Consider the following 12,335-nt stretch of genomic DNA (forward strand, 5'->3'; position numbering starts at 1 on the left):
TATATATATATATATATATAATCGAGAGAGGAGACCGGATGTCATTTAGCAGAAAATTTGACAAAAATTGAGAAAGGCTGTTTAAAGGATCACTGGGCCAGAAAGACTTACAATTTTTGCACTTGCACTTCTTGATCAGAGTCTCGTCTTTAATATCCTCGTGGCATGCTTTGCAATAGAACCACGCCCTAGAAATATAAGCACAAAAGAGACATACGATTATTATTCGCACGAATTAAAAAGGGAAGCCTTTTATATTTTTATTGGAAAAAAATAAAACAATAAAATTGGAAAATAGAGAAAGTTAATTACAGAAACTGATTGTATACAGTTCAGTTTATAAAATATTGTAAAATAATAGGAAGAGGCAAATATACGCATTATATTATTAAACACATTCTTGTAATTTGTTGTAAAAAATTATAAAACGCTTGTTTTAAGCTATATTAAACGTTGATATTGAAAATGAACACTTATAGTTTTAAGTAATCGAACCTCTTTAGCTTGCCTTATTTCAATAATTAATAATCCTTAATAGAATTAAACAGAATACAATGTCTAAATAAGCTTCCGCTTTAAATCTTTTTAGCGATATTTCAAAATATTCGAGAGGTCTTACCGCTTTACTTCGTCAGCAGATTGAGCAATGAAGAATCCCTGAGTATTTGCAGCGATCTTGGCACCACGTGGGTTAATTGAGATTTTACTGTCGGAGCCTCCTTCGCCCTTTATCTCGATAGCCAGTAGCAAGAGCTTCAGTTTTGTGAAGCACAACCTACGATGAAGTTATGCGTAATATTCGAAGTCTCACCATTGAGCATCAAGTTAACAGACAATTTAAATATTTTGCTTTGTTTTTGTACCATACATTTATGGAGCAACATTATATGCAAAAACATAGCCATCGATAAGCGACTAAGAATACTGCGAAGCTGTCATCGTTGATAATGAGTTGTTTTTAAGTAAGTATAATAATGTGCACTAATGTCTAAATTCGTTCCTTATAATGTTAAAATGTTTACAGCAATAAAGTCATATAATAACTATAAAGTATCTTTAACAAAATAGAATCAGAAATAGTTGAGAACAACTCAATATCATCCGTATTAGGCAAACAATGAAACTTGAATATGTAAAAGGAACTCCTGTTGCTCGTATGAAACCATATTCATTTTAGTTTTATTATAAAGCATAAGATTATATAAAATTACATAATTTTATAATATAACTACTACTATAATAATCCTTTAATATTGCTACTTAAACATATACATATATGAATATTTGCATACGAATGCAAGCTTCATTCTTTGCACAAGATTTATTTGCAAATGTAGCATAAAGTATTTCGAGACTGTATTTATATATATTTAAAATGCATAACAGGACAAAGTAGAACATTTTAGATTCACATATATTTAAGATATTTACAATATTTAAGATTCATTTTCGTTCCTAGAAGACATTTTCTTTCCTAAAAGATGCAGTTTAAAAAAATAATTTGTAAAAGTGAAACTTCATTTAATGTTATTTTATTATTTAACGTATTTCTAATTGTTCAAAATGATAATTTAATAATGAATAAATATTTTATAATTTTTTATACTTTATGCCTTTCATTTAACGAATAATATGTGTTAGTAAGATATGTGTATATACACCCACAGCGTAACGGGATACGATTGTGCAGAGGCAAATCTTATTATTCAGACTATCAAAGCATTTAAATTGGCAGTGTTTGTTTATTTAAAAAAAATTAAGCCTTATTATACCTGCATGTATCATCGTTCCCGTTATACCACCTCGGCGCTAATTGAACGTTATACAATCACGCAATCGATGCAACATGTATCGATGAATCAATCCAGGCAATCATGCAGGAAAGTCTTACGTAAACGATTATTACTTATTTAATAATACGAGCCGAAACATGCCAAGATAGGTTGAGAGTCTCTATCGTCCTTTATAGACTATCTATTACATTCTAAGTTCCTAATCTATTTCAAAGTTCTAAGAGACATTCTCGGGAGGTCCCATCCATGTAAGGATCAAACGGATTAACTAATGTTCGGAAAGCATTATATGTATATAATATAATCGGATACAATATGTGGCATATAAAAAGATAATAATGATAATAAATATTTATAGATAATAAATATTCATGATGTATTCAATGTGAAGATCACTTCTTACAGGAATAGATCTCTCACACACGCAAACCAAATGATGACGATCCAAGTGCGCATAAACCAAACAGAAAACTCGGAAGAATTATAGCTTTCTGTTTCGCGATGCAATTCACTGATCTCTGTGGAATATACCAAGGAACTATCATTTCCTTTCAATATCATCTTCTTTAAGAAGTTGTGATAGCAGTGAAAGTACTAATGTCTAACTTTGCAGAGTGTTTTAAATTTCTGTCATTTGCTTTCATTTACGAGATAATTAATATTGAACTAATATTCAATTGCCTATTATTTGTTATCACAATTTCTTAACATAACAGCTTTAGATATTTCTTTAATTGATCAAATTGTCCAATCAAAGTTTGTTGATTTAAGATGTATTCAAAATCACAGAAAAAACAAAGAAACTTAATTTGTAAAATTATTTAAATTTTCGAAGTCTCGTAACTCAAAAACTATCGTTGCCGTGATATTTTTGCAGATAAAAGTGTACTGGCAGTCTGCCAGTATTAATTGTGTTATCCTAAAAATAGAAAAATGAAAAATCACAGAAATCAGTGATGCAATCTTAGGCAAATATATACGGTGCAATTCAGACGGCTGAGAAAGGGTATTAAACGATGATTTTTTTTTTCATTGACAATTGATTTTCTTAGTCATTTATTAAGACTATTTATTGAATAATATTTATTACGGCGGCGTATATTATAGTATTTATTTTATTTAATTTAATTAAAATTCATTTAATTAATATAGGGCAATATATTATATATTTTTTTACTGTGTAATATATATTTCTAACTGTTAAGCGTCATTTTATAATATTTATTTTTATCACAAAAACTCGTAGCTACAGAAAAAAGATGTATTTGTTTTCATAATTACGTTTAGTTCTTGGTTGAATTTATTTCTGTATATAGTGACTTGTAACGAAAATATAACAAAATATAGTAAAATATACGAGGATGTAAAAGTTATTTCTAATAACTTTTTCATATTACTTTGGTTTTTATAATTAATGCATGTATTTTATCATAATTTTCATTTTTGTTGAACAAAATCTGAACGTGTATGTTTACAGAAAAATACAAACTAATACTTTTGGAACAAAGTTACATACTATATTCTGTATACTTTGTATGCTTCACGTATACATCATAATTATAAATTCTTACGATTAATTTCGATTGCAAGTAACTATATGTATATAACACCTTAATTAATTTTTATTGTGTGTGTGTGTGTGTGTGTGTGTGTGTCATAGTAGATATTAGTGAGCCGATATCTGTAGAATATATTAGTGCTTGTAGGAAGAACGGTATAAATTACTCCCATAAATTACTTCAAAAATTTTCGCAAGAACAGAACTGCGAGCTCGATTAAAGTTTGTTAACGAACTGTGTGTACCAATACATATTTATGTCTAATCGGCAGCCACGATCGATATCTGCCTGTACACTTCTTCAATAATCGGTGTCAATGTGTTACGAGAATAAGTTTTACATACTTTTACATGGTAAAGAGCAACAGGCATGCGTGTACAAAGAACGCGCTTTTGTTAAGATAATATTAGATTATGCTACATCTAAGAACACACACCATGACAAGGATACGGACATTACCGACAAAAAAAAACAAAAATTTCACCCGTTATGTTATATTTAAAAGTGTTTATATAAAAAAAAAAGAAAGATTTCGCTATCCTTTTTCCTAATAAAGGTAGAATTATGCCTTTTCGCCGTTTCGCCGGAATGAGGTCACGGTACGCCCGCGTTTCTTTCTCATTTCGTCTCACGTTGCGCCGCAAAAAAATTGTGATATTGCCGAAGCGGGATGCACGATTTACCGGGATGAATGCGGATCTCGCAAACAATTCTTGAAACACGCGCATGACTACAACTAATTATGGTTTATTAAGAATAGCCGTTGGTCACGTTATACTATAACACGATATTATGCGCGTCAATTTAAAATTAAAAACATTCAAGGCCGACAATTAAGCAATTTTTATGACATTTAATGTCGCGAAAATGAACACTGTATATTTTATTTTATAAGTCCTTTAGTTCTAATTATTATTTTTTATATTAATTTCTACACGATACATTACTAATAAAATAATAAAAAAGAAACAAATAATTGATTAAATATAATAAAAGAGAAAATAAAAATAAGAAATCTTTAAAAAGACGCAAGAAAAGTATTCTGCGTGTCATGTAAACGAATTGAGTTAGGAGGAACATTAAACAATGTGCAATTTTCAATTTCGATATTAATTGTTCCGCGAAATAGTGTCAGAACACGAGAGTTCCATTGCGTTTGGCGGTCTCGACATGGTCGTCACGTTTGACAGGAACATTTTTAGAATCGCACGCAAATCACCTGCGCCGGTGTTCCCAGAAATTTTAGAATCCAGGTGTGGGTTTGAAATACTTTTGTTTTTGGGAAATATTGTCGATTCCCTCGTTGCCAATCAAATGTCCCAATTAGATCAGCACGACCGACCCTCGGCAATCGCTGTGACTGGCAAGTATAGTCCGCATTCATCCCTGGTATGTCACTCTACTCTTTATTTCTATGCAATTCAACAAAGATTTGTGCAGAATTTCGAGCAGCTCGAAAAAGAAAATCAAAACTGATCGAAAGAATAAGGACACGGCCGAACAAAAACAAAAAGACAAAAAATAGAAATAAAAAGGAGAAAAAAGATTCGTACAGCTCAAAAAACTGGACTACTCTACTCAAAATCCAAACAAAAAGATGTAGACAGAAAGACGAATATAGTAGAATCTAATAAAAAAAAAAATTGTTCAAAGACTAAAAGACCGAGGTGAGGGGCGATATATATAAATACATATATATATATATATATATATATATGTTTTCAAGATATGTGACAATATGTATGTATGCCTCGGTATTGAGACAGTTCAGTGTGTTTATTCATAAGACAAGATAAGACAAAGAGATAAATAGAGAGAAAGAGAAAGAGATAGAAAAGAAAGAAATTCGTAACCGAGTGTACAGTGTCGATAGAATATATTTTTCGTATTTGCATTTTTCTTCTTTCTTTTCGTACATGAATGTTGTATGACAGTCCGTATAGTTGTCAATTCTGTATATATATTGTGTCGCGTGACTTGTGTGTGAGTATCTGTTTACGGTACGTTTATGTGTGTGACAGCCGTTGGCAGCGAGAACTTACTCGCTGGCTTGGGGAAATGTCATCCCGGTAAAGGACGGGGAGAGGGTTTCCGTGTACATCTCGCAGCCCGTGCCCTGCAGGTAATCATTCTGCCATGCCTGTGTGTCCGGCGACTGAAACACCAACCAACCAGACCCCACGTCATCAAACTTTCATGATCCACGTCGCGTGTGAATGCGCGGCGGAAGAGCATCAGCTGCGTGTGAGCTGCTACCCTTCTCGGAGGGAGAGAACATTTCGCATATTATGTTTTCGAAACGAGAGATCGCGAATCGTCCGATCTGAACAAAAATTTATCATAGAACGCAATATCTGATCTTATTCCTTTTTTGACAACAATTTTCTTTGAAATCTTTTCTTTAAAACGTTTGTCGTCGAAGGAACTGTTTCTGACCAAGAGACAGAATGTAGGCCAGGATACGCTCGGGATGCCGATCCCGAGTGACGCGTTGCGTCGTGTCGTCGCACGGCGATCATGCATGATGATGCATTTCGCAATTATGGCGACCGACCGGGGTGAGAGTTATTATCACCGTCACCGGAACGAACGAGCGCCGTTAATGATCAAATTCCAAAGGCCGTAATTCCGGGGGCGAGCACGCGCGCATACACTCACATTCACTCAGACATATATGTATGTGCATATTCGGAAGCGCATAGAGCGCTTGATCTCTTCCAAATTCTCTGTCCCACCCCACCTATCAATCTCAGCAATTTGTCGATTGATCGAAGCCTGACCATTTCTCACGTTTTCCTTCCTCTGGCTACACTTGCACGTCCCTCTTACACTCGCAAGCTCTTCAATTACGTTGATCTCTTCGTAGTGTATATATATAGTAGAACTCTGAAGTCCGCAAAGAGTGCGCTTTCATTGATACGAACGACGACGAGGACACATCTTCGATCTTCTCGAGCTATATCGTTTTTCAAGATGATGGTTTTCAGAGTTCTAGATTCGTAGTACAATATTTTGACTGTTGCATTTATTTCTCTGGAATCAATTTGCCAGTAATACCTTTGTAAAAACGAATGACACGATGAGCTACTGTTGAAAAAAGTGATAGTTCTTGAAAAATACTTGAAAATGTTTATTTTCTGTTTAACTTTAATTCAAAGAGCATTTTTGAATGAGATTTCATTTTTTCCACATTTCCACATTTCTTTATCTTTCTAAAATACCTGCAACTAGAAATCCTGAATCATATGCTCGTGTGTTGGTCTTCATCAGATAACCAACACAACAGTAAATACGTTGTTGCAGGGTTGGCACCAAAACTTGGATCAAAGGATTGCTCTATGAATCTAGCAACTCTACCTCTGACGAGATGGAAATTTGACCGCCATATTTACCAGCTCGCCGCTATAATGGTTTCCAGTTTGGTCTGGTTTAGAAACTCTATAACAAGAATCGGATCAAAGGCTTTGAATGCTCTACGATTCCATTGCCTAACGAGATCAAGATTGTATCATCGTCAGTCGTTCCTCCTTCCATTCGCTTACTCCGTTAATTAATGTTATTGTTACAAGTCGTTCAAAGTTACATGTATATATCAATTGCAGAGAAGGGTGAAAATAACAGATACGTTACTGAAGCAATGAAGGGGTGGTTTACATCGATTAGGTGTAGCACAGATATGGTTTTGTACAATATAGTAGACACGTTCATGTATTATGTTGTAATATACACACATATGTATTTATGCGCGGAGGTCGCGCTCCGTTGTATATGTGTGTGTATTTACGTATATATAATATATGTATATATACGTTTACGTTTATAGCGGAGTGGAGCGTAGTGAAAGACATAGGCGAGGCGAAGCTTCATCCCTTTCTTTTTTCTTTTCCGATTCAAGAGACCACGGACCTTTTTCGAAACTACTTTGTTGTCGTTAACATGATCGCAAAACGAGCCTGCAAAATATATGGTGGCGATTTTCGCGAGCAAGTCTCACTACTCAAAGGAATTCTTCGCTCGAGTATCCCTCGAGATTCCATTTGGATGAGCTATGCGCGGTGAAACCCTGAAGAGTTTCGTTCGTGTCTCACAGCAGCGAGTAGAAGAGCCATCCATTTTCTATGAACTTTTTACATGACCGCAGAGGGACTCGACATAAGTCGAGAATAAATAGAACTATTTTAACTTGGAAATTGAAACTCATAAGTTTAATATTTATTTACTGTAATTATAGTTTGTAAAATAACTCGTTTGCGTCAAAGAATTTTCTTAGATTGTATCTAACAAATAACTTAAACGGCTTAAATGGTGTTTATGTTAGAAGTTTTAATATAGCGGAAAGAAAATTTAACTTTTTCGGAAATATTATATATTTATTTTTAAATCACAAAATTTATATGTAAGTTTACAAAATTTATTCTAAATAAAATTTATATTGTATAACATATATATCATCATTTCTTTAAATTGTATGATTGTGTAGAAGAAGATATTAATTATTGCTTTAATGTTATTGCTATAAATAGGCAAAATATATCTTTTCTTTCATTATTTAATTATTATTAGAGAGACAAAGTGACACAAAATTTAATATAAACTAATAAGAGGATTCAGTTTGTGAAACTATCTTATCTAAGGTGCTAATTTTGAATCTCTCTGCAGCATAAAAGCGCAACGTACAACGCAAAAAGTTCATAAAAATAGCGAAAGATCAGGCTCCCCGCTTTTCCTCATTAGACGACAAAATCGATCGCTACGCCACGTGTTTGCTGCGTCACTGGCTGAAGAAGCAATGAATTAAAAATAATCACACGCGCGCCACAACATCATTATACGAAATTAGCGATCATATCGACGGTTCCGTACGTTTTCCGTGGCGACTTATTCCGCTGCTGCGCAGCAAGGAAGAAACGGACATCACTATGATGAAGCAAGGGAGCACAGAGGTAGCGGATACAGCGCAGATACGAGATCAAACACGGTGGACAATCAGCGATAGCGATCGAACGAAAAATCGCACCCGATTGAACTTGGTCCCGTCTCTTGAATCAGACGTATGCGCGGACTATCTGCTGGATGTTAGATTGGTCCATAGACCGACTTACTCAGTGGCTTTCGCAAAGGGCATTCCAATGAAGGTAGGGCTCAGTGTCTCGGTGTACATCTCCATTCCAGTTCCACGCAGGTAGTCATTCTGCCAATCCTGCATATCGGGCGACTGGTACCAATCAACCAACCATTTCTAAATCACACACGCTCCTATGCATGTACGGATTGTGCGCGTATGTCCACAGTGAGGTGCTCGTGCCCGATTACTTTCGGTTGTGACGCGACGTGACATGATGCGAATCTCAAGTCACTTCTGCGAATCGCGTGACGATGAAACGCACGCAAATGATTTACACGATTTGTGAAACCCACGAGGTAAAAGTTATCGGAAATAATTTTATCAATAATGATATCGAACGATTTATCATTTTGTAGCTGAGAAATTTGTACGCTCAAACGCGAGTAATCGCAGAATCACGACAGGATTTTGCGGAAGAAAACGGTTGATGATGTAAGATTTCTTTTATATACCCGATCACTGTGAACAGTTCAGTCGTAAGAAAGACCTATACGGAGGAGTTGCGTTCAGACATGCATAGATTAAATGGCAGGTGCACTGCCGGAGGACGACGTTTTACTGACCGTCTTGAAGGATCGCATCGCGAAGAGATTCGCCATCATTGTGCTGAATCCAGGAGCGAGGCAGGACTGCGCGATGAAACCTAGTTTCAATTCGGCCAGGCATATGACGTCATCACCCTGCTTCCAGTCCCATGATGGAATGTTTAATAAGTAGGCCTGGAACACGATATGGTACACAAGATTAGAATTATTGTTAATAAAAACAATTGCTGCAGAAAATATATTTTATTCTTGAAAAACATGTACACACAACGTTGGAAAGTAATATCAACTTATATCCTTGCTTTATAAATCGCATTTCGTTTAAAGCTAGACTTAGTCGAGCTTTTTTTTCGATCGCTCGACAGTGGTTACCTTATTGTGATACTGCATTAATTGAATGATAACGCGAATGTCATCTGAATAATTCTTGATGGAGATAACGCGCATGATGTTCGCCGCGTCTTCCGCGTCCGGGTCCTGGCAGTACTTGTTTGCCAGTACCAAACACGCGTCCGCCTCGTGTACCTAAAAAGAATGGAAATAACCCGTTTTATGCGGTCCGTTGCTTAGTTTTAAAATCGATTAATAGATGGGAAAAATGTATATTGGGCAGGACGTTGGTCTTAAAGCGATAGCAAAATAGAATAGAAGTTGCTCCACGAACGTATATTTGAAATCGGTGTAATAAGTAATTTTAGATTTTTCAGTAGAATGTTATTATTTATTAGTATGTTCATTTGTGGAATATATATGCAGGTATTTTAAAAGAAAGTTGTGGCTATTGTGAACTTGATATTAATATTAAAATGCAAAATAGGATACCTTAAACATTTAAAGATATTTTTTAAATTTTAATAAATACTGTGATTAATTCAAAATTTAATTCTTTAGACGCCTGCAAAAATCACCTCGTATTGCTTCTTCACCAAATTCCAAAAAATATAAATGGAGTTATAAAAAGACAACTGAGAATCATAAATCGAAAAGATGCATATATTATTCTATAAAGTTACAATGAAGTAAAAATGTAATCTTTTCATTTTATTTAAAAAATCTAAAATTACTTATTATGTAATTCAATATAATGGAGCAAAAAAGATAAAATTATCGACTAATTAATTAATAAAATCGTTATAATCAATAAATTGTGTTGATTTATCAGCAAAGAGAAAAATGATTGTTTGGAACGCGTCGCGATCGTCGAAATTAGTACGGTGCGTGTAAGCTGCTAAATCTACAGATCGTTGATCTACAATTATATTTAGAAAGTAACTTTTCTTCTTATATTTATTTGTACAAATTTTTTTCCAAATTAGAAAAATTTTATATGATGGACACAGAGAGCATCGTCGAAAATACAACATATGAAACGGAAAATTCTTCAATATAAAGGGTACTATAAAAATATGCATCTACAATAAAAGTTATATAAAAGCATTCAATGAGACAACAATGGCTACAAATATCGAAGATTCGCACGGCTAATGTGATTAATCATTTCACAAAATATAAGACAATCAAGTTAATTGAATTCACAAAAATTTATCAAATTTGAATTGCAACGATTTGCTTCGTGTACATTACTTAATTTAATTGCCAATTATAATCGCGCGTCTGACATAATCTATAATTTCACGATTTATCACTGTCAACAATTTCATGCACGTCACATTTTATTTGAGAATTTACAATTCTTGAATTACATAAGGTATACTTAGAATATAAATATTTTGGTAGTAAAAAAATTTGATTTAGTATAAAATAAAATTTACAAAAGCAATGAGACATAAAGACGTCTCTAAAATTTCTTTTGTGCGCACCTTCGACGCAGCCGTAGAATCGAATAATAATTGAAAATATGAAAGCGATTCTATGGAACATTCCTTGGATGTGCAAACATCATCGATCATTGGGGGGGGGGCGGGGGTTAGAGGTCAGTCGGTTCGTCTAGGTTCTATACATCTGAATAATGGAGAAGCGCCTCTATCTACATGCTAAATCTATCGGCTAACAAGATGTTGGCATTAACCTCGATTGTGTAAAAAGAAACTACACAAACAGAGAACGTACCGTCCCGTCTTCGTCAGTGCAGGATCGATACACTTAACAGATACCACGATCGACTATCTCACCAGATACTAAGTCTCTAACAGAAACTACCGTCTGGAAAGTAATCGTCTGGTAAACCAGTCTCTCCACGAGAAATACACGGGCACTTACCCACTCGGGTTGACAGCAGGCATGGGTCTATCCAGTGGATGCAATACAACCTTAAAGGGACTTTTTTCATGTGGGTTTGCATAAAAGTGTCTCCGTGTGTGTATACGTGTGTTACGGGAGAAATTGACGTTGCTTTCCTCTCGGATTTGCTGCCGGGTATGTATTGATAAAAATAGGGGATGAGATAGATAGACAGAAAGATAGATTGATAGACAGATAGACAGAGGCTATTAGACCGGGACGACGTTACTGAGGTGAATACGTGGGGCCGAATATCGAGTTTTTGATTGTGGGCGCTCTCAGATCTGCAACCCCGATTGTTTTATAAAACCTCGCGGATAATTGATCGAATCTGAGACCAGCTATTGCAAATTGACGAGACACGAAAGCGGACGACAGTATACGAAGACGCGCCGGTGGGGTATCATGGTGTAACATCGTCAATGTGTACGAGCATAAAGGGAAACATACAGGCAACAAACATCCTGGAACAATAGCGTTTGTTATCCGCACAACGTCATTTCCCGAACGTCTACCGATCGCCCACGGTAGCAGCTGTAACATCGCTACTTTCACGCCATCGATTTTTCCAACAAACAACTCGAGTAAATTACGATCTGCTTACGTCGTCTGCAAACATCGTTTCAAGCTTTCACGAATCTGCTTATATAAAACGGAAACGACATATGCGATACGTATTATAAATATTTATTTCAAATGTCTCTAATAGTATTTGAAATTTCAAAACGGTATTCTCTTGTTAGAATATGTATATTACAAGACAAAACAAATTCAGAGACACAAGAAAATCTTTAGTAGCACAAAACAATCAACAACGGATTCAGATTAATACAATGAGATTTTAGAACATTCTAAATTTTTTTAAAATAAAAAGCGTTAATTCTTTTCTAAGCATTAATTACGCGATAATAAAGCGCTGGTACCGTGCGCGCCAAGATAGGACGATCCGATGGATCACAGGACGTCAAACATATAATAGAAAAGGGAAATAGAAATATAGTAAGAATAGGGACCGTTATATGTAACAGGACAGAGCTGTTTAAGTATATATATATATATATATATATATATA

The 12,335-nt window shown here is 34.9% G+C and overlaps 1 protein-coding gene across 26 annotated transcripts in view; it reads right to left on the bottom strand.

Annotated features, from left to right (window-relative positions):
• LOC108751721 (calcium-activated potassium channel slowpoke) overlaps positions 1–12,335 on the bottom strand; it is a 102,628-nt gene that overhangs the window by 22,095 nt on the left and 68,198 nt on the right. For 18 of the 26 annotated variants that reach the window (XM_018492050.1, XM_018492073.1, XM_018492064.1 and 15 more), the window contains exons 9-13: positions 9,395–9,547; positions 9,041–9,196; positions 8,455–8,567; positions 620–775; positions 112–188 (exon numbers count right to left, since the gene is read on the bottom strand). In XM_018492050.1, coding sequence (XP_018347552.1) covers positions 112–188; positions 620–775; positions 8,455–8,567; positions 9,041–9,196; positions 9,395–9,547 — 655 coding nt within the window. Of the gene's footprint in view, positions 1–111; positions 189–619; positions 776–5,394; positions 5,508–8,454; positions 8,568–9,040; positions 9,197–9,394; positions 9,548–12,335 lie in introns of all 26 variants that reach the window. The other 8 variants (XM_018492063.1, XM_018492061.1, XM_018492049.1 and 5 more) reach the window with 2 other exon arrangements.

This window comes from Trachymyrmex septentrionalis, unplaced genomic scaffold, assembly GCF_001594115.1.
Source record: "Trachymyrmex septentrionalis isolate Tsep2-gDNA-1 unplaced genomic scaffold, Tsep1.0 scaffold51, whole genome shotgun sequence".
Classification (NCBI taxonomy): domain Eukaryota; kingdom Metazoa; phylum Arthropoda; class Insecta; order Hymenoptera; family Formicidae; genus Trachymyrmex; species Trachymyrmex septentrionalis.